The 23,896-nt window shown below is 40.6% G+C and overlaps 1 protein-coding gene across 3 annotated transcripts; it reads left to right on the top strand.

Annotated features, from left to right (window-relative positions):
* The first annotated feature begins 163 nt into the window (after positions 1 to 163).
* Positions 164 to 23,300, top strand: LOC139933047 (rho GTPase-activating protein 6). 3 transcript variants are annotated; one of them, XM_071927037.2, is made up of 13 exons: positions 164 to 400; positions 15,047 to 15,206; positions 15,963 to 16,034; positions 17,050 to 17,312; positions 17,548 to 17,743; positions 18,345 to 18,400; positions 18,511 to 18,659; positions 18,874 to 18,955; positions 19,742 to 19,921; positions 20,866 to 20,963; positions 21,124 to 21,386; positions 21,562 to 21,636; positions 21,722 to 23,300. In XM_071927037.2, the coding sequence occupies exons 1-13, from the start codon at positions 254 to 256 to the stop codon at positions 22,294 to 22,296; spliced, it is 2,316 nt and encodes a 771-aa protein (XP_071783138.2). In that variant the 5' UTR covers positions 164 to 253; the 3' UTR covers positions 22,297 to 23,300. The 3 variants fall into 3 exon arrangements, with proteins under 3 accessions (XP_071783138.2, XP_071783137.2, XP_071783139.2); XM_071927036.2 differs by having other exon boundaries at positions 18,511 to 18,661; positions 18,807 to 18,955; XM_071927038.2 differs by lacking the exon at positions 164 to 400 and adding an exon at positions 8,728 to 8,865 and having other exon boundaries at positions 18,511 to 18,661; positions 18,807 to 18,955.
* Positions 23,301 to 23,896: the final 596 nt, after the last annotated feature.

The following is a 23,896-nucleotide window of genomic DNA, read 5'->3' as shown; positions in this document are numbered from 1 at the left end:
CACTGCTTGGGGGGTGGAGGGGGAGACTGCGCATGGGACTCTGAGCGCGAAGCAGCTCGAGCAGGACAGACGCATGTATTTCATATTACTCAGAGGGGCGAAGCATGGTGACGCGCGGGGGACCTGTTGTGAAACGGTTCCCCTTCCTTTCTGCTAATTTAATTTCAAAGACGGATTTACTTGGGACCTCTCACAAAGAGAGATATGAATCTCAATTAGTTCTTTATTCAGCACTTGATGAACGAAAGGAGATATGTCTGCGCAAGGCTTGTTCAGTAGTGTTTTCTCTTGCTCGCCAAGCTCCAAAACTGTTTCCAAACGCAGACTGAGGCAGACCAGAAGCTTGGACCCAGCGCTCATGCGACATTATGGTACCGACGCTGAGGAGACATCGGATAAGGTCAGTTACCAGATGGCTCCAAAGGTGGCTCTCGTGCAGGTGATTATTCAGGATGTCACTGTCCTGAAATGTCAGTCAGCATCATCAAACTTAATGATACCACCTGTATTTGTCAGTACTGAAGCTTTGTATCTTCCACCTGAGGTGCAACTGCTTTTCATTCACACTGACACCGACTCGGGTCACAGTGCTTTTCGGACTTTCGAGCGAGATTAACGTGTTATAAATGCACATTGCGTCGGCAGTGATAATAATGGCGTTTGTTTGTTTGTTTGTTTTTTTGACGTTTGTTGTTCTTTTTCTTGTTGTTGTTGATGATGATGATGATGATGATGATAATGATGATGCTTTGCCATAAGCTGTAGAGTGGCCTACAGCCTACTTAACAAATTTGGTAGTGCATATTTCCCTATAACTTAATTAGGGTTTCAGGGCTATTGGAAGTTTTGCAGCCTTGGATTGGGCAGGTCTATTTTTTTTTTTTTTTTCCCCTCATTTGTCTTTAGCAGACCTACATGAAGTATCAATCCTTAAAACACGTTCTTCATATCAGTTGGTATCATGGGAACTGAACTTTCTGTTGAGTCTTTTTATTCACTAACTCATGAAATATATATCCGAATTCAGGAAGTGGCTGGAATTCCCTCAAGGATGTAACATTGAGTTGCCAAATACAGAATTGTTTTGTAGGTTTGCTTCTTTTCTAAACCCATTGCATGTAGAAACACGCTTATAGGCCTAACTATGCTCGCAACTGTTATTTCACATGCATACTTTTGACTCAAATGGAAAGCAATTGATCTTGAGAAAACCCGTTTTTGTATACAATTGCAACACACCCATGTATGACAAATAGGCCACACAAATTAACAATGATTATTTTGTCTGGACCTTTGATATTAGTTCTATTTGTCACTGCATCATCAGCACATCAAAAGTGATTCAGCACATTCCTTTGATGAAATTATGTCAACGAAAGTCTTTTCTTGTGCTGACTTGTCGATGTGTGTTGAAAGAGGTGTGACTGGAAAACCTTGTCACATCATTTGGGGATAATTTGGTTAGACACCACTCCAGAAAAAACCCCATTTCCTCACATCGTAACACCATGTTGTATGGTGGAGTTCAGGAACAAGATGATTTGCTTGTACCAGGCTTCAAACCTGAAACAGCCCTTGACAATAGTACAGCCATGGCTAATGGCAGCACTGTGAAATCATGCTTTCAATTGTGGGATTGACCTATTCTTTCAATTACGAGCACAGCATGAATTATTTTGCTGTGGATTTGTACACGGCCATGTTTTCGCCTTCCTCTATAACAGGGCTTCTTACCCCGAGCACAGCCAAGGTTAAAATAACTTACTGCTGATGAGCCAGAAAAGCCAAATCCCCATGACCATTCCACCTTGGCAAAATGTTGTTTCTTTCATTCATTGTTTCTTTCTGATAGAGATTCTACCTCAAGTCAAGCTTTTAATTGATTTGTGGAAAGTCAAGCAGAAAGTAATTTCCCCAAAATGTTATGTCATTTAGGAGTCACAGAGACAAAATCTTCTCATGGAAGTATGAGCAGACCATGTAAGGCAGCAGTAGCAGGACAGTAAATGCATAGTTACAAGCACAGCAGGACATCCAAACAAAAGAATGCATCCAATAATAACAGTAAATTTCATACTGACATTTATTTTATTTTAATATTTTGCAATGTATTTCAATTACAAATGGATTTGAGTCTTATTCACATGAAGGCCTGGGCTACAGCACACTGTGGCTCTGCTTGGCACAGTGCCATGTCACCCCACCTGACCCAAAGGCTTCAAAAAATAATAGAGGTGTCAGAGTGCTTGAGGAAGGTGCCTTACTTCTATATTTTTTGATTAGGGGAAAAGTGGAAAAAATACATATACATTTTTTAATAAATTTTCATCATAATCACACATATATAGCAATTTGAAATTTATTATGATGGCTATTGGTATCTTGCCTATTCTTTGTTAGAAATATAATTGTTATGCATTTCTAGTAGCTAGCAATTTCATATTTCCATATGCTGATACAATCTGTGCTGCTGTGCTCAAGCCAGTCTTCATGGTAACACTATTTGTTTAGTATAATGGAAATGTATTATAGAAGTGACATTATAATAGGCCTGTAATGAATACCAGGTATCTGGTCTCTCCTGCAGTCATCAACAAGAACTCAGATCCTAGAGCCAGAGCCCTTAGAAATGTAATCACTATAAATCTGATTGAAGCTGATTAATAGTGGAGAAAAGTGTGTGACAGAAAGGATATTTAATATGATTTATGTCATTGGAGAGAGCTTGGTCACTTAGAGAATCAACTGCCTTAGCAGGATCTCAACAGTCTAGTTTATTGCAGAGTATTATGCATTCTAAAGTTGGAAAATGTTAACTCCTCTGCAGATAATAACTTACAGTAAGACATCCATAGTCAAAATAAACATTGCTGTTCAACATATTCAACGGTGATTTTTCGATTACACAGACCAGACCTCTTGGATGTTGGTAGACAGTACAGCTGTACTATTTGTGGTGCCCAAGAATGCTACTGAGTCGAACCCAGGCCAGTTCAGCTGAGGGCCAAGTGTGAGACCTGAAGACTCACATGACCACGCTGCCGATTTACACCGACAGAAGTGCCTTACTGTATGCACAACTTACCTCAATTCAGTAATTAAAGTCACATGTTGTGGGTGTGTAAATATCCAACCAGCGGTTTGTTCGTGGACGGCTGTATCCAAGAGACTGTCGCAATAACAATGGTGAAGTCACGTTGACATTGTTTCCCTCTCTGTACGAAACACTGCACCTCCGCCCCCACTAAGAGCCCCAGCGCTCTCCAACTCTCCTTTTATGAGATGAAGAACAAAAGTTACTGTATTCAGTTTCTATGGATGGCCTCTTCTTACCCACTTGGCATGCCTTCCTGTGTAAATGTATTATGCTTAGCGAAGAGTAAATCTCATACGCAACCATAGGTTTTATATAAGACATGCCAGGTGCCAAGGCGTGCTTAATGATGAGTCCTCTATTACCAATGCAAATTCATCAGTCCAAGGTGCATGGACATAGTCATTGCATCCTAATTAAGGTCAGTTGTGCCACACACTATGTCATATGTCTTCGATGAGTCTTATATGATTAAACAAATGACTTATTTTTAACACGAACCATAAAACACTTCCTTTCCCCTTCCCACTCAGAGAGAAAAGCAGAGTGTCCAAGTGGTATTTTCGCTCTACGTTATAAATGAGCTTGTATATTTTCATTCATGTCCGTATCATTGTGCTCTGTAAGGGGTCTGCTCGCTCAGGGTCTTAGTAGTCCGAGCTGAAACGTAAAGCAAAGAGACATCTGGTTTACATGAAGTAAGCCTCAACTCTTATTTCTCACAGCAGAGCAGCATGACCTGATCCTTGGCTACATTCCCTCAGGCACATATTTCTTCCCACAGGAGACCGTCCGTTTGCATGGCATGGAACTAAACCTGCTTGCTTGCAACCACAGTGCTCAGCACCGTAGCATTCGGTTCCCCCCCGTGTCTGATAAGAGGAAAACACACGGTAGGTTAGATAGAAAAAAAATAAGCCTAAAAGAATTGCTTCACTTGGAATCATTCAAATCTCACTGTACCTTTGTATGGCTACAAAACTGATGCTAACCTCAGTTTAGTGTAATCCAAAAGTACACCCAACCTCAAAAACTGGACAACTGACATTGATTGACCACATTCAGATAGCTGCATCTTTGAGAGAATATGTGTCTCCGAACCTATAATATTACTTTAACATGGAGTGGAAATTAGTTTACTCAGGTTACAAAGGTGTCACTTAACTTGACGGAGGAAATATGTATGAACAATATTGGTTTCACTAGTTATCATGTAGGCTAAGTGTCTGTCTACACTCCACTTCCAGTTCTCCTTTGTGTATTACTCTGCAATGCAGGTTGCCAGTAAATCAGCTGAATGAGTGTTCACTGCAGAACATTGTTTTTAAGGCCGAAAGACTGAATGTGTAGCCTACCACTGAGGTTGCATGGACACATGGAAATGTAGCAGAGGAGAAGGAACATTCAGCAGTCCCAGATTGTGAGACTGGATCATGACGATTTCTGTTGATTTCTGAAGTGACTGTTGGCAGAATCTCATCACTAGAAGATGGGGTCAGCTGCTGTCTCTTTTTATAATATAATATAATATAATAATATTAATAATAATAATAATCACTGTAGTCCAATACTACTACTACTACTACTACTACTGCTGCTGCTACTACTACTACTACTACTACTACTACTAATAATAATAATAATGTAATAACTCATAAGAATAATGAAAAACATCATGTGCATGCTGCAAGCTTCAAATGGGGTTTTAAGCATCAACAGCTATTTATAATATGAACATTGCATTTACTTTTAGGCATGTACCTAATGCCTGTTCTTATCCAGAGCAACTTACAATGGACTTGATGTGTACATCTCTTGTGATATCTGCCCATCTTATTGCAAAACCCTGTGAGTCATGTATTGGCTTTCACAGTCACAAGCAAAGGCATAAGAGAAATATCTCCTTTCACTTTAATGATAGAATTAAATCATTGACAATGATGGACAGCCTGAAGCAAGCAAGTAAGCACGGTCATCAAGTCTCATAGTAAATACATGAGACAAAGTGGCCATATCAACATTAATTTGATGATATTTCTAACTGTTGTGGGGAAGTGTTAAATTTGTCAGTGAGTGTTACATCATCAGTCGAAAAAATATTGCACCCCTTATAATGTAATAATCTCCAGTTAATGTAATAACGTATCTCATTATAAGAAAAAAAAATCCACCAATTTTGTACGTTAACAAGTTTTATTACATTTTTGACCCACTGAGAGGAACATTTATATTACATTTTGACAAGTTATTACATTATCTAGCAGCTATTACATTATCGATTGCTACAAGGCTGCAATGAATCTCTAAATATTTAAAGCTGGATGACATTCAGAACTAGAGGAAGTATTTCTGCTTATTTTTTTCCCCCTTCTTAACCTGGAGCTGATTTTGCAGTGTTTTGCACATCCTTGAATATGATGGCTGTAGGCGTCTCTGCCCTAAGTGAATTATTGTTTCATATGGCTGTGGCGGATTCCTTTCTCTGATTCCCATGCCTCCCTAGCATTGGTTACAGTCATGTTTTAGATTCATTGAAGCTGATTTAGCATTTCATTTTGGGTTGTTATTGGACTAGCCTCTGGGTATCAAACTTGGAACTTGGAACACTGTGAGACATTTTGGAAAATATTGCATTTTTTAATAAACACGTCTTTCAAAAATCCAAATTATTACTATTAGTCATTCAGTGTCTTTTTATGTTTGCATACTGTCCTTGTGAACCTTTATCAGTGGGAGCTGATGATTATGATGGGACTGTCAAGGTGTGGTGTGATTCTCATGCCTATTTATCAGTGTCACTTTAATGCAATTTATACTACAGTATAATGCACAACCCTTTAGAAAAATACCGTTGTAGGTCACTTTAAACAGCTTTTATGAATTCCTTTTAAATCAATAGCCACATATGCAACTTTATAATGAAACTCAACTCACCTATAGGTTTCTCTTAGAAAGTTATAGTTACTGCACATCATTATAAAGCCTTTAGAGGGAGCCATTCATCATTCTATTGCAGCAATGTTATGTACTTGCATGAGAAACACAAAAACATTTGCAATTGCAGTGACATCTACAGATCTTAGGACATTAATCATTGGGAGAAAGATCAAGAGTTAATAATAATATCCAAGGGTGTGGCGCCGATCATCTTGAGTCATCAAAATGATGATGATGATGTGAAGTATTTATAAAATGTACACAATTATCCAGTTACTAACACATTTTCTACTTCATTGTTAGGTCTGGTTGTCTCACTGGCTTTGGGCAAACCTTGCTGAATGTATTCCAAATGCCATATTAATCTTTTCCTTGTTACCTTTTAGTTAGGGTGGAGGAAGGTGAATCTCTAGCCCTCTGGCAGATGGAATGAATAATGACACAGAGAGACTGTGGTGTCTTTTTTTACCTCAACTTTGACAGATTTTCTCTGGGGCACTGAGGCTCAGAATCATTCCCAAAAAGGGTTTCTCATATTCTTTATATTGATTCCATATCATTCACGAAAATGTAGACGTGCAGCCTCATTTCAGATGCTGAGAAAGACTGCAAGCTCCACACTCAGTTGGAAATAGTTTATCTTTCAAATATCAAACTGAGAAATCATTATGTGTCATACAGCACATCCAAGTGTCCCACTGCTCTCTTGGTACTGGAGGGATTTGATGATACAGAGAGAGAAATGTTGGAGAGTGCTGTTTTGTAGCTGGTGGAGCATTAGGGTGGAATGTCATCTGCATTCCTCAGAGCTCCATAAGGAGGAGAGACGGCCTGGAGGAGGAGAAGCGTGCTTGAGACTGAAAACTGCTCTCTGTTACACAGCCACTCAGCTCCCACAAAAGAAAAGGATATTAGTTGATACAGTATAAGAGGAAAGAGTTTCAATCAAGATTCGGAACACGGCATCAGCGTCTTTTTTTTTAGAAATGTTTGGATTTGGGGCTCATCAACACCAGGATTTGAGATAGCTGTTCTGTGTAACAACGTAATATATCCTGGTTTTCCTCCCTCTTACAATATCCTCCTCTCAATAGTGATAGTGAAGTTGGAATTATTAAAAAGCAACAAGAGTGTTGAAAGTAGGGTTCAACCCATATGGCTTTTTGAAGGCCGAAACCAATACCAGTATTTTTAGACTGAAGTCACTGATTGCTGATATCTAATATCTTTAAATTTGACAAAAAATTACAAGGATTCAGTGTTTCCTCACAGAATATTATTCTTGTCAGGGTGGAAAAGCAGTGAAAGCTCTGAAACCGTGTTTAGACCATCATGTAACACTAAAACTCTGGTGGTGGGCAAGCAGTAACTTAAGGCAATGCCTGCCTCGATGGTAGGGGGAACTCTGGGATACATTAGGCCTTTAAATGAACAATTAATTTACAAAAAAAAAAAAAAAAAAAAAGATCACTGCAGGTTTTAGAGACTATTTTATGTCACTGTGGTCAGGGAGGAACCTCCATCATATTGGAGGTGGACGATATCTAATATTTAATAAAAGCCCAATATCGGCCCGATATATCTGCAAACTGGCTGCTTTCTCATGTGCTCTTAAAAATAGTCTCATGTACTGGAGAGTTGATATTAGGTTAGAAGGTCTGATCACCTCTTGCATAAGCTGATTTGAAACTGTGCCGGTAAACAGAACATTATACAGTGGAAACTGTACACTGTTAAACTGTTTTTGAGATTTATTTAGAGCAGAGTATTACCGTTTTCAAGTAAAACTAAAGACTGCATGCTGTGCAGTCTAAAGACATAGTGTAATGCTGTAATGGTCATAAATGAGACTTGTAGCATGCTTCAAAGGTGGGTGAAGATTCTCCCACCTGACATCGGCTTACTCTTAGTTTGTTATTGTCTGACAGCCTGCTTCCTGTTTAGATGGCGAAAGCTGCTGAATGTATCACCACCCTGCATAGTATTAACAAACTCCCTCATTCCAGCACTGCAGGAGGTGACATCCACCCCATGCTCCTCCTGGTGGATTGATTTTTTGATTGAACCTTTCTTTGATTGTAGCTACTAGTCTGTATCTTTATAGTGGAGCTATACTATTTAATGTTAGCACACAAGAGTCCTACATGTGATGTGTAGCCACTTGCAGCTTTCTCTGTGATTCCTTGCAGATGGATTTCTATAAACACAGTACATTCAAACATAGCATAATTTAACATGTTTCACATTATGAAGTATATTATCCATCCAAACATCATCAAGCATTTGTTCTGTAAACTATTAAATGAAATAGCCCTGCCACACATTGCCTCAAGTCCTTAATTTCCTCTTTTTTTTTTTTTTTATCTGCCTGACAGATAATCTATTAATTGCTGTGAACTGCATCAGATCAATTAAATGCTTATCAGATTAGTTTTATTTGGATACTTATAAACAGCAGTCTATAGCCTTGACTTGCTGCATATGCAGTAAATAGTAGCCTATACATAATTAGTTTTGTTACTTTTGTCAATGATCTGACTGAGTGCGCTCCCCTCCCATCGGTCCCGCCCACCTGATTTATCGGTGGTCTTGTTACGCCCCGATGCAAATCAGCGCGCGAGCAACTTGTTCCTCTTCTCGGTGCCCGTTGGATCCAGGCCACAGCTGCGAGCATGTAGGTTATGTTGTGGGGGCGAAAGTAAATGGCGGCAGTTCACTGCACTGTGCGGAGCGCTGGACGGCATTAAGTTTGAGGCGGCACTTTCTTCTCTGTGGCGACTCCATGCGTCCTGGTAATGGGGGACCCCCTTCTCCAGAGACGCATCACTTACCTTGTGAGTAGGCTAGTACTGACTTGTCTCTAGCAGTGTCACGAGTTTATTGTAGGTCTGACTTTAAACGAAATGGTTTTCCACATTAACTAACTCCAATTGCCAGGTATAACTATAGGCCCCATTTATTTTTCTAATATCCAGACTTCACTTCATTATGTAAATACTACTGTTATACCATTGTTTATATTATTTATTCACACACACTAGCAAAGATTACAATAGCATTTTTTTTATAAGATGTATAACTAGGACATTTATTTTAGGACTGGAGGAAATCACCATTACACCAAAATTGGCTTCTGCTTTTCCTTAATGTGGATATGTATATTTTGACTCATCAGACAGGCTAGTTTACATGAGCCTGAGCTTTGTGGGCTCTGCACCTCTGCATTGTAATTCCCTCTCATTCACTTCCACCTCCTCAGGTCCATGTCATCACCATTGCTCAACATCAATAGCTTATTATTAGTCCTCTCCTCCAAGGACCCTTAAATAATTGTGGTTTGCTACCTAGTGGTCTGAGATTACCTTGGAAGCAAACAAAACAATGGTAGGTATTATTCTGTATGAAGTCTAGCCTTGGGTTTAATGCCAGGAAGTGTGAAGTATACTGTCGAATACACAAAAACATTTGTAAAGAAGAATAAGAATGTGAGTCATTGAGTGATGGCTTTTTTCTGTGGTGGTATTTTTAGTTTCCCAAGTTTGATATTTCCATACACGGCGGCACAGTGTTATATGTGTTTTAGTCAGCTCTATGATAATAATGAGTTATTAGCAGGTTACCAATGCTTCAGACAGAGGTTCAATATTTAGATAACTAACCTTTAATTCCCCTGTTAAATGAATGTTATGGTTATAATGTACCATTTAATATTATAGCATGGACTCTTTATACACATAGTCATTTGGGTGTGAAAAGTCCAATTCAAGACAAATGGTCAAATTACATTAAGTTACATTTACTGTAGAACTGAACAAGTTAATGTGGACAGTACACAGTGTAAAGTCTCCAGTGGGAAAACTCTTCCCATAATGCTCCATTGAGCAGCTTCCTGAACACAGAGGAATATCCATCACCTCACTGGATCTAGTTCAAGTGTGGTTGATTACTGTAATCTGCACTTTCAATCTCTCTATATTGTATAAAGCACCTTGCACATTTCCGCTCATTGTATTCCACTGAATGATGGCTAAAGCTTTGTGTTTCACCACATCATGAATCAAAGGAAGGGATTACTATAGGAAAGTGAACCTTGGTGTGTATTGGCTGGAACAGAACAGTGCTTGTTTGGACTAGTTATTAATTGATACATCACTGGAGGTCTATTGTGTTTCTGGCTTTATTCTGACAATTATTGACAAACATTCAATAGGGATCACTGGAAAACAGGTTTGGGTGTTGGTATCTCTGCTCCAGCCATCAGGCATGTCATGTCTTGTTGACTTGACATCATGAGGGACTGTTTGATTGACCCTGTGTGATCAAAGAACTCAGACGAAATCTAAGTAAATTATGTCACAAGTTGTGTCAGATTGCTTTTCATCTATATTATTACATCAAACAATAAAAAAAAAAAAAATAAATAACAGACATTTGAAACTGCTAAACTTGAAATGGACAGCAGTGAATGTGCCTCCAGTTCTACGATCAAAACAATATCCACAGTGGTTCTCAAGTGCTTTGAGTCGGTATTGGGACCGAAATTTGACCTCATCTATGAAACAACCACCCAGTGTATAGAATCGCCAGTTAATCGAGCTGTTCTTCAAAGTCCTGAAAACATGTTGCCCTCCCTTGGCCAAATCTTTCTTCAAAGTCCGATGATAATAATTAATAACGATGTAATACTTTCTTGATCCCTGCAGGGAAATTCTCTTATCGCTCGCGTCCTCAGGCAGGTCAGCACAGGGTCAGCTGGAGGACAGCGGCCCTGGAGCCGGTAGGGGTTCAGTGTGTTGCTCAAGGAATCTTCAGTAGAGTGGATGCTTGCTGAACCGGGGGCTTGAGCCAACCAGGGCATCATCCAGAGCTTAAGGCGGGTCTCCCCCTTATGTGGCTCGATTTCTTGGAAGAAAGTGAAAATTATAATCTGTAAAATAATTTCCACAGATATCAAGACTCAAAACACTTCCTTTTTATGTGAAACGTCAGGATGTTGGAAATATCTAATAGAATTTTTTTAATTTTTAGTGGTCATATGGTTAGGTTAGAATTGATGAAAATAAACAAGGGAATCGGGAGATTGTCAGTTTGTAAAACTTCAGCAATGTCAGATTTCATCTGACTGAAATACATACTCACAATGATTATCTCTTTGACAATGCTAACATTGGAGGTTCCAACTAGTCCCAAAATAGCAAAGTCATTTAAGGTGCTGATTCTTATTTCTAGTGTACATGCCAAACATTTATTTTTTGATAGACACTTTTACACTCCCCATTCAAACAGCTCCATGACCCACTTTAAGTTCACAACTAACAAGCTGAAATACTTTGGTATACTTTAAATGACACATTGGACCTCATTAATCCTGATTCCCCTTTGAAAGTGCATTCTGTTGGCACATGTAGAAGAGTGCCATCTGGAAATGGCATCTTTCAGAGTGAGGATTTGCAGTTTCTAACCCTAACACTAGAAACCTTCATGTGGTTCCCTTTCTAGTCTGATACTCATAACAATATGAGAAATGAGCAGTACCCAGGTGACTGTACACTCAAAACCATCATGCCTTATCTTGATACACTCAGAATTATGATGTAGGAATACCTGTCATGATGGGGTATTGCATCAATATACTCTTTGTGCAATACCTGTAATTAACACTTGTTTTCTCAGATATTCAATTGAAAATATGAGAGAGTACTATAGCCATTAGTCTCAACCCCACTCCACTGACTGAGAGAGACTGTGGGAACCCAGCGTACCCTACATCTGATAGGGAGAAAGTTTCCACTCCCATATTCTCACACCGGTGGAATGTCTGAACAGAATGGATAGATGACAGCAAACATGACTTACCAGACCATTGCATTTCACACAGTTGCCATACATAGAGTAGCATATGAAACGTTATTAGTTCTTTATTGTCTTGATGAACTGTAGATAGCGCTTAGATGTGTATTTCATTATGCAGAGATTGGGTTCTTGACTGAACATGAAACACGTGTCTGCAAATGACAGTTCTCCTTTTGAGTGTGTGTGAGTGTGAGGGCAAAGGAAGCAAATACTCTGTAATGTCCTTTTAAGGACAGAGAGTTTTGATCTGAAGGTTTGGTTCAAACTAGATTCTTGCTTATAAAAGTGGTCAAAAGTTGTTTTTTTTAATTTGGGTGTTTTTGTTCATTGCAATGCAAACTGACTTCCTGGCTTGACTTAATTGAAAGAAAATCTCCTCAAGTTGTCAAGTTACAGACCAACAAAAAGGAACTATACTAGAAGCAAAAGGGATTACATTTCTATCCCATATTGGTCTGATCTGTTTATCTGTATCATCTCATGACAATTAATGCACATGCTATAGGGAGCATATTGAGGGTTTAATTGGAAATAAGATGTAGGATCTGGCTGTATACTCCACATATCATCCTGCCCCTTCATCTAATGGCTGTACAACATAAAGAAATGGAATCAAAAGTTGAAAACTGTCATCTAGCTTTTCTTTACTCCATTGTCTTGTAGTTGTGTATGTAAAATTTAATTATCTATTGAGGGAAAAATCTGCCCTGTTATCAGTGCACTTGTTTTTGACACATTGAATCCATTTTTCAATTAATTGTAATTTTTGAGATCTGATAATTTGATGTAATGAAACTTAAGTGCTGTGCTCCTACATCTGACCTTAAATATTCAATTTTGTATCTCTTGGAGCTATATTTGGTCACATTGCTTTTCCTGTTTCTACTCTCTATCTTTCTGCATTGCTTATGCACATTTAATCTCAATGCTATCCTGATCACCTACTGGCCTAGATGATCCCATCTACACCTGTTGCTTAGTGATTCTGTTGTTACCAGATGACAAAAATCTCTAACCAAAATCTAAGACTGCCAGCAAAAAGGCTGTATGTTCCTTTGTACATGCCAGATAATGTAATGTTTGATCTGTATTGTTTGGTTAGGATCATTTCTGTGATACTTTTTATGTTTTGTGTGTGTTTTGATACAGCTCAGTGAGGTTCTGTGCAGTGTTGACAGCTCAAATCTGTGGATAACACTCGAGCTGGTCTATTTGGCATTTTTTGCTGGCACGCAAAGAGAGATTAACTACATTCTTCAGCTGCAGAGCCCAAACGAAAAGACACAGAATGAATTGGAAGATGACAAATAGCTGGATGTGAGATGTGAATATGATGTTGATGCACTTCAGCACATATTAGTCAGTGAAACAACTTTGGAATCTCATACGGTCACTAGGAGGAATGCAGAAACCTTCAGGTAGCCCTCCAAGCTGATTATGAGACGAGTTATCTTGATGGCATTTTAGTTGTTGACGGTGCACTGATTTCACCCAGTAATCTGTGAATAATATATTTTATTTATCTCTATATAACAGTCTGAGTAACAACACATTCTTTTAGCAATGGTTTATAGGAGAAATTGCAAGGTATGAGTGTATACAGTACCTGCACACGCTCATATCTTGGAGCTTCCCAGTATTACCGAACTTTTGTGCAGTTTAGGCATTATCTTGTTCTGGGCACTGATAGACTAGTAGAGGGTGGAGTTGAGGGCCTATTGCTGAATTCTTGGTTCTCAGATTAAAACTGGTAGGCCTCTGTTCACAAGCTAGTTACCACTGCTCCTGTCCAGTAAACATAAGAGACAAGAAAACATCCTTGTCATGTCATGTCCTCTGAAATCTGTACACATCTATACTTTGTCTTATCTGTACTAGGAAACAGTTTGTTACTGTACCAACCGGCCTAATTCTCATTTAATGGGGGTGAGCCACCTTATGTAAGCCTTATCCTGATAATGAGTTGCTAAGCCTCTTTACAACATGGCTCATATGATTGGCTTGACTGTGCCGGATCAAAGGCACTGTAATCTCCGGCATGGATTTTAAAGGGAGATGCTCAAAGGTTCAGGATTTCAGATCAGATTATTTGCCCCTACATTAGTTAGACTCATCCTTAGTAATGCTACTAATGCTTAGTAATGTGTAGTAATGAAGACTTGTTTATCAAAGTTTTTCAATTGACGTTGGTGTTGGATTATTTGAAAATCAGTATGCACCCAATTTATACACAGCACCATGCGCTGTATTGAGTGGAGCAGGGACAGAATTAAGATGAGGCATTTCAAACTAAGAGCTTAACAACCGCAAGATTCCTCAGCATGGATAGTGCTTCAGCAAGAACAAGCCCAGTGGGAGATCCAGCCCATCCAGCTGTGTTTTTCACCAAGTTCCCTCTCAGTCAGAGAGTAGCCAACAGCTGGGCTTTTATTGATCGTCGTCTGGAGTAATGCCGTGTGAATTGTTAACTAAAAGAGGGAAGGCTAGCTGCTTTCTGTGTTCCATATGAATATGTTAGTATGTATTTTTTGTCATGTGCTCCTGCTGTATGGATGCTTCTCATTTGGTTACATCAGCCTCACGAAAACAGACAACAAATTAATATTTCTGCTGTACTTTCTTTTGTTTTTGGTGTTTTGCTTTTGCTCTATTCAGTTATGATGGTGTATGCCTATTGTATAATTTACATGTATCTGCTAATTGGAAGATAGGAGAATCTAGAGCTATTCCCGCTGCCTTCAGCTTTTGCTTCTGCTATTGCTTCTGCTATTGCTTCCAAAAATCCCCTACTGGGGAAAAGCAGATCTGCCAGAGAGTATTACTCATATTGAAAATACATGCTTCTCAAGACAGACTAACATCGAGAGGTGGATACCATTTAAGCCTCTCCTTCTCCCAGCATACCAACAGCCCAAAACAAACAGTCGTTACAGAGTCAGCTGTCAGTGTTTGTCATGGTGTCATGGGCAATAGCAGATGATTGATTTGACTCATAGTTTTCAGCTGGCAAGTGAGGCAAAGGTATCTGTCGGTTCATGAGTACATGAGGGTCTTCAAAGAGCGTAGTCATGAACTTACAGCGTAACAGCAGTGATAGATGTATCTGACGTGTGTGTGTGTGTGTGTGTGTGTGTGTGTGTGTGTGTGTGTGTGTGCCCTCAGGGTGACTTCACCTGGAACAGCGTGTCAGGGCGTAGTGTTGGCCTGAAGCCTGTCCCCCTGCAGAGCCTCTCGGAGCTGGAGCGGGTTCGTCTCCAGGATGTGGCCTTCAGTCGACTGCTCCAGGACTGCGACCTGGGCTGCCAGATCACCATCCCTACATGTACAAACACACATACACACACACACACACATACACACACACATAGTCCCTTTCCATATCCACCCTCTATTCAGTTATGGTTATTCTCAGGTAAAAGCTTGTCACAGCATGTCTTAATAAACACATACAGTACAGCAAAAAAGAAGGAAACATTCCTGGTTCCATTGTTTTTTTTTTTCTTTTCCATGCAAAGAAATCATTTGCTTTTGATATGTACGATTATATGACTCACAATTGATTGTTGTAGACTTTTGCTGCTCAACTCTATGTTTCACGATGTGAGATTGTCTGTCTTCTCCCCACGGTCTGTTTCATCTCAGCCTTGCCTCACTCGAGGATCACATTTCTTTGACTGCTTAGCTTTCTAGGCAGCTCTCTTATCCTGACATTGGAAAGATGCGCAAGACTCATGCAATCCAGTAAAACAGTCTCTTGCAATACTTTGAGAATGTCATTTCTGGGAGATGTGAGCGCTGTCACTGTCTCATGAAAGAGCAGCTGTAGGTATCATAATTTAACTGTTGATATATGGACGTGGTTGGGGATCTAGGGCAAGGTATGCACAGACATGCCTTCATTCAGACAGCCCCGTATAAGGAGTATAAATTAAGATTCACATTCCTCTGCCTACTTTTGTCAGCTGTCTGAGGTTATGTAACAGTTTAGGAAATTAGCATAAGAATATCATCTAGAGAAGTAGGAGTATATTTACTAGGATTTATGTTTTAAAACTGTAACACCTCTGCCTCTTTTCAGATGGCCAAAAGCGTAAGAAGTCACTTAGGAAGAAGTTGGATTCCTTATCCAAAGAGAAGAGCAAAGACAAAGGTACTGTGGATCTGGGTATATTCATATTAATATTAAGTAATATTAATGGTCACTTAATTTGCACTGCTGTATATCCCAATATGCCCTTGATAGGCATTGTTCAGTATTCTGTTACACCATGATGTAATGGCAGTATAAAGGGAATTTCAATGCTCTCCCTCACAAATAGTCTTCAGATAAGACTTTCATACACACACTCAGTGATAATATTATTGTTAGTCTTTCCAACCCAGTGAAGATAAACACAGCTCCTTTTAGTTTTGTGGGAGAGCCACTGAGTCCTGTCGGACCTTTGTTCCCCTCCAGCTGGGCCGTGTTTTCTCACACACTAGCCTGCTCAGCCGTTGACAGTGGAAAAGGCGCTCTTTGATCCATTTGGCTGAAGCTGTGTGGAGTTCAGTGGAGCGGGCGTTCTCAGCTGTTTATACCCACTGAGCACTGAGTGAGAATCTACAGCACAGTACAGTGAAGAAGTCTCCTCAAAGGGGCTGCTCGCTTCGACTGCCGCTCCGCCCCGCCCCCTGCAACAATGTTGGCAGGAATGTGAGGTTCTGTGTCGGCTGGGCAGTCAAGGGAAATAACAAAAACAATCTTGAGAGGTGGCTCAGCCATCACAGCCTATCCTCCGGCACTGGACCGGCCCCCTCCTTCCTCTTTTTCTCTCTCTGTTTACAAAGACGCATCAGAAAGTATGTGCTCCCTGACTCTGGATATTGAATGTGCATTGCAGAACATTGCTTTCGTTAAAGTTGCAGTTTCTCTTGTGCTATTTAGTTTGAGCAGTGTTTATATCAAAGTTCTCACTTTGAAATATCATGAAGAATGAAAACAAACATAACGCTGTTATGATGTTAATATTGTGTGTACAGAACATACCAAAGTATAATATGCTGACATGACTGACACAGCAGACATTACAACTAGAAAAGAGTGATTTATCATATCACTGTTGACTTAGAGACAACAATATGAACTTTGTTTCCCCCTGTGTCTTGCCTCCCCCTCCCTTGCACAGAGACTATGCCTCAGGCGTTTGGCATACCGCTATCGCAGGTCATATCCAATGACCGCACACACAAGCAGCGGCATGATCCCCAGCGGGAGGAGCACAGGGACCCCACTGATCTGATGCTATCCTTCCTCCACCTCACCTCCACCTCCAGAAGGGCCAACAAAGAACTATCCAGCAGCAACTCGTCCCTGAGCTCCACCTCGGAGACCCCCACTGAGTCGCCTCTGCCCAGCACACCGGAGGCTGCCCCGCGGACACGCAGGAGGGTAGGCTTTTCTGTCGATAAGCTGTTATAGAGCAACAGGGAACCCATCTGAATAGGCCGGCAGTTCTCTGCGGTAATTTGTGACCTTTGCACATATTGAGCTGGTGAGGATGATGTGGGGCTTATTCAGCCATGAAGTCACAGCACCATTTTTTTTATCGCTCACGTGTGATCAGCTGCATGACTGTTTATCAGGACTGCAATGACTGTACGGTCCTCACCCATCTGTTTGGCAGGGTGGAGTGTCTGTGGATTGCATCACTGACCTGGATGATAACCAGTCTCGGCTCCTGGAGGCCCTCCAGCTGTCTCTGCCGGTCGAGACGGCTAGCAACAGGAAGAAACACCATGACAAAAAGCTGAGCCTGAACCCCATTTACAGACAAGTGCCCAGAGTGGTGGATAGCTGCTGCCAGCACCTGGAAAAATACGGTACACATTATCCGAGGTCAAGAGGCTAGAAGATGTCCCACGCAGAGCGTACAGTAGCAATGTGAAGCCTGTCTTCCTTAGTGGAAACATACTGTATGATTCAGTGATGAATGTTGTGGGCATGGTCTTGTGTATCGTAAACTTTGAATGACTTTGAATGAGATTCTAAATAGTATTCACTGTTCTGTTGGCACTAGGGATGGGATGATATATCGAAATTAAATATATTGCAATACAAAAATGTGACAATACGTATCGTGGGGCAGAAAAATGAATTGGGATATTAGCTACATTTTATTCTGCTGTAGTAATCACAATTTCACAAGCTCTCCATACAAATTATATTATTTGCACTGACATGACATTTTTAAATTGTTGTTTACATTCTGGCAAGCCAGTGCCTTTGCTAGAAATATTTGTGGCTCAGAAATAAATATAATTCTGCACAGTCATACTTTGTTGTCATTTAACTTGTGTTTATTCATTGTATCGTGGGTGTATCGAATTGTGAACTCCATATCGCGTATCAAATCAGATCTCGAGATAAACATATCGTCCCATCCCTAGTTGGCACTGAGAAAACATCTTCATCTTTACTCAGGCCTACAGACGGTTGGCATTTTCCGCGTTGGGAGTTCTAAGAAGAGAGTACGACAGGTAAGGTTTCAGCTGGCTTGTTTTAGCTCGCATCAAGCACACTGTGTGCTTAGTTGAATTCAATTTTGGGACAACAGTTGCTGCATCAGTTGTCATTGTGCTTCACACAGCTTCGTGAGGAGTTTGACCAGGCAGTGGAGGTCCATCTGGATGAGGAGCACAGTGTCCATGATGTGGCTGCATTGCTCAAAGAATTCCTCAGAGACATGCCAGACCCGCTGCTGACCAGAGAGCTTTACACAGCCTTCATCAACACAATGTGTGAGGAGCACACACACATTGACACACACATAGACACAGACACCACACACACACACACAAATTCATGGCTTGTTGTTATTGGGGATTTCATGTGTTTACTTTGGATTTTTAATTGACCTCAATTGATGGACTTCTTCCTCTGCAGTGCTGGATTATTCAGACCAAGAGAGCGCCATCCAGCTCCTGATATTTCTGCTTCCTCCCTGTAACAGCGACACGCTGCAGCGCCTCCTCCACTTCTTGTCCACTGTGGCTGCACACGCTGACGACAGCCTTGACAGGGAGGGACAGGAGGTAGGGAAAGAGAGAAGCTTTACAAGTCTAATATAGTCCCTTTGTGTTGTAATGAGCATGTTTTATTCTGTGTTTTATGCTTAATTTTTTTTATTACTAATCGACACAGTAGAGACTAATTGTTTCCCACGGGTATAAAACCAGTTTTGTCTTGGCCTCAGTCCTACAGCATAATGCTGCTATACTGTAGCAGTGAATGAGAGGTTTTCCTGGGCTCTGTGGATAAAAAGGGAGGGGGACACACCTAGCCTTATTGATGGCAGGGCCGTGTTTGGTGCACATTCCCACCATTTTCTGGGTGTATGGGAGATGCAGCAAAAGACTGTTTGCGATTCAGACTCTTAATACCATAATTACTGTGTATTTGTAAGAGTTTTGTTTGTTTGCACTGTGTTTTCTGTTTGTTCAAATGGGCAGAAGAATAGAAAATCTACTGGAATTTTAGTCCATTGTCACCTTTAGTAGCCTTTCAAATTAATGTCCATCAGCATAATTTCCGTCTAGTCCCCAAAATACTTCCTCTAATGACAAGGGTCACATTGGGTTAATCCTGGATAATAATTCCAAACAATTGAACAATTGGCTGTGATCTGAGAGGCACGCTAGCAGAGCTGCTGAATCAGAGATCAGTTCTAGTTTAACCTGATATTGATGATTATTGGTTGAAAATGGATAACAAATCACTCTAATTTCACCATGCAGAAAGGCTGCTGGAACGCAAGCATTAGCGGGAGACCTGCAGTCCACCACATGAAAACACTTAATTCTGCCTCCTGTTGTGTTTAGATCACCGGAAACAAGATGACATCAGTCAATTTAGCTACCATCTTTGGACCCAACCTTTTGCACAAGCAGAAGAACTCAGACAAAGAGTTTGCGGTCCAGAGTTTCGCCCGTGCAGAGGAGAGCACCGCCATCATCAGTGTGGTCAAAAGGATGATCACTACATATGATACACTTTTTATGGTAAGCTATCCTTACTGCAAATGCTATGACATGTCAACCAAAAGGCATTTAAATGAAAATCATTGAGATGGATGATAGATGGAGATAGTCGAAGACAATCTCACTTCTTACATCAGTTTTTGGTCCTCATTCTACAAAAACTCTCACAAAGTGTTTATGGGGAATTCTCAAGCTTAATAGAGTGGAGCTACCTAATGAAATGTAAACATTAGCTTTATACGTTTCGAGAAGGACTTAGCTTGTACAGAGTGACTCATAAAACAAAGCTCCATTACAGTAAAACTCCTAAATCCATGCAATTTGTTTTTCACTCCTGAGCCTTGTAAGGTTAAGCTCAGTGAATGGGCCTTTTAGTATAAGGCAAATGAGTTTTGACTCACTGGAGAGGTTATTGATTAAAGTGTCATTCCAGTCTCTGTTTGTTTTGTTTTAGTCAATGGCTGTCTGTGGGACTTTAGCGAGGGCGAGATATGCATCACTGATGTTTCTGCTTTTCACTAGAAACTCTAGAGCAGATGCAGCACAGACGGAAATTGGTGTAGCTGAAAATGATCTGTTATGACCATAACGCAAAAAAGCCCACCAGGCATTTCCTTTGCACTCAGCACTGTCATTGAATACATTGCTTGGTGAAAAGATTAGCAGGGCTTTTCTACACTACTGTATTTTGGCTTGTATCATTACAGTCTTATGCTGTCTCCGTTACATATTGTATGATAGATACTGTATAACTGCTAACGATATACAGTTGGACTATTGGTATAAACTGCAATTCATTGAATGTGGTTAGCACCTTTGGGGAGATGCTGCTCTGGAGATAATGCTATTGTATCAGAGGTACGGAGACGTTAGCTGAATATTGTGGAGAAGTGCATACTTAATGTACTGTGGTTAAGTCAGTGTCTGTTTACTGAAAGTATCTGTTTGTCTTCTGGCCCTCCCAGGTTCCCGCTGACCTGCAGAATGAGGTTCTGATGAGTTTGCTAGAGACCGATCCTGACGTTGTGGATTACTTACTGCGGAGGAAGGCCTCTCAGTACTCGTGAGTTTTGGCCTTTCATCTGATTGCATGTCCACGCTGTGCCCCTGCCAAAGAATCCAAACGATCAAAATGAGTCATGAGTGATGAGCCATTATGCCTCATGATTACCCCCTGGTGGTATGTTTCTGAACCCCCTATGTGTCTCTTTTTGTTTCTTCAGAGGCCCGGGCCTTCTAAGATCAGAGGAGTCCTTCTCTCTGACTGACAGACGCTTATCCAGCGACTCCAACAAAGCATCTAGTGGAGAAGTTTCTCCCTATGACAACAACTCCCCCGTCCTATCAGATCGACTGCTGTGTAAGTGCCAAGGGGACAGTAGTCCGCTCTCTGACAGGTTCTTCAGACTTCCTGGACAGTACAAACTCAGTGGCCACTCCAAAGACAGACCCGGAGACACCTGTCCTACACCTTCTACTGGCAAAGGTGAACTGAATGCATTTCAACGTACTCAGTTTGATCTCTAGTAATAATACTTAATACAGAAAAAATACATTTGGAAAGTATATTCTGCTTGTTGTACAATATTCTGCAATGACAGATCTATTAAACTGAACCGAGACATCCTCTTGTTTCTTCTTGTTTCTCTTGTTTCTGTTAGACGCCTCTGCTGAACATTTGTGGGAAGCCTGGCATACGATGCTGAGCAAAGACTTCACCGACCATCAGATCGCTGGTAATAGAATCCTCTTTGCATGTTGCCGCAGATGGTGTTGAGATATGTAATGAATGCTGGAATGTAAATGAATGCTCTCGCTCAGGTTCCCATGGGGACGTGTCGGAATGCGAGTCCTATGGATCGTCCGAGGGGCTGAACAGTCACCAAGGCAACAGCAAGCTGCCGGTCAGACGAACGCAAACCTCATTGGGTGTGGCGGAGCGCAGGCCACACCTCCCGGTGACTCGCAGCAGCAGCGGCCCTCACGACCAGAGAGGACAGACGCAGCCAGGATCATCATTACATCAGGGACTATGCGGCCAATCAGGAGCCATCAGCTCAGAGGACTTAGCGGGAAGGACAGGACACCCTGCCAGTCCTTCCATCAAGGGCAGGACGGATGTCTGGTCTCCCCTTCACTACTTGGGACCTCTTAGAGACACCCACATTTCTCACTCCACGCCCTCCCTCTCCACGTATCAGCCTGGAGGTCTGAACCCCCAAACCCCACAGAGCAGCAGCAGCCCGGGCCCCCAGACTGTGGATCCCATGGGTGTCTCTGGTCCCGGGACAGAGGGAAAGACCCCTGGTACCCCGGAGTGGCTGAGGGAGAGGTGGCATATATGGCAGATACTGTCGACGGACAATGCAGACGCCCTGCCAGAAACCTTGGTGTGATGCAGCCTTGGCTCTATATTAACTGCACCTAAGCTAGATAAAGGACAGGCGGTCTCCTGTCAAGCTGCCAGTTACTGTAATGCTACTGTCTGTGTTAGTGCTAGTAAACGTCTGTTTCTCATCAATGTACTGTATTCCACTGATGGGACTTTACTCCAACTGTCTCTTGGACATGCTCATGTTGTTATATTGTAGTTTGGTAATAATTGTACTATGTAATTTTATACCTTGGCCTTTTTATACTGACCTTTTATGGTTTATAGACTAATTAAATGTATACAGAGATTATTTGGTACATGACCATACGCTTTTCTTTAATGTTTGAATGTATTTCCCATATGGAATTCCATATGCCCATGAATGTTCTGTAATGAAGTGTAAAAAGTGTAAATCTTGGTTGTTTTGTGATATTGCATTTACACTGTAATATCTTGACATTTAGCTACCTTAACAGTGACCTTTTGTAACAGGCTTTAATTATAATCCAGTCACTCCTTGAAATGCTGCAGTCTCCATTTTACCACCATTCTCTGATTTTGTTTTTCCAGAAAAACAAAAACTGGAAGACATATTTTGAATGTAATAAATTACACTATATTCTGTGTAATGCAGTCAAATGCCAGATTTAATGAGTCAGAATAGTCTGAAGTGACTGTGACATTTTAGCGCTCATTTTCTGCTTGAATGCCTCTAGTTGTTGTGTTTGTCATGCAGGAATGATTATTGTACAGCTTTTCAAAGACTGTGATTATTTACTGGCATATATTGTTTGTAAATGCACCTGTTAATTTAACCAGAAACAATTATCAGTGCTTTTCCTAGTTTTTGTAGAGCCAAATCTGCAGATGTCATTCATATATCATATGTGATGATTTTGTTTCTTGTGGCGCAGTGACAACAGCGTATATACATATAAAAGTCTCAACCTGGCGGATACTTTTAAAGCCACTGGATACCAAACAGCACTCTGATCTAATAAATTCCTTTAGTATGGGTATCAGTCATTGAGTTTTGTATTTTTTGTATTATTGCATTATTATATTTTTTGAGATATGTAATGAATGCTGATGCAGAATTTTGGCATTTTTTTTGCCTTTTGATAGAAACAGTAGAGAGACAGGAAAGATTGGGAGAGAGAGAGAGAGGGATGATGTGACACTCACTCACTTGTTAGAACTTCGTGAAATCTGCCAACTGCATTATTTCAATCTTCTTCCAAAATCTTCCAAACTCTTGACACATCCAGTCTGTATAATATATTAGTTTACAAAGAGAATGGCAGTATGAATACATTCTGAAAGAGAATAACCTTATGGCAATGACAAGAAACATGAGTCACAGTGATGTTATCTAGTGATTCAGCAAAACTGAGTCTATGCTGAACAAATATGATCAATATATACAAAATCTATACTTACTTGAGTTATACTTATTTGTGATGGATTAAACCTACACTAATCACATAATCTTGCTAACTAATGCTCAGTGGATATGTACTCAGTGAACTAAGTGAACAGTCAGAACACAGATTTTCTGAGAACTCCTTACTCTGTTTAAAATGTCTTTTCATGCCTTAATTACTAGTACAATAATTCTCTCT

This window comes from Centroberyx gerrardi, chromosome 10 (assembly GCF_048128805.1).
Source record: "Centroberyx gerrardi isolate f3 chromosome 10, fCenGer3.hap1.cur.20231027, whole genome shotgun sequence".
NCBI lineage: Eukaryota > Metazoa > Chordata > Actinopteri > Beryciformes > Berycidae > Centroberyx > Centroberyx gerrardi.
This window is presented reverse-complemented; position numbering and strand designations above follow the sequence as displayed.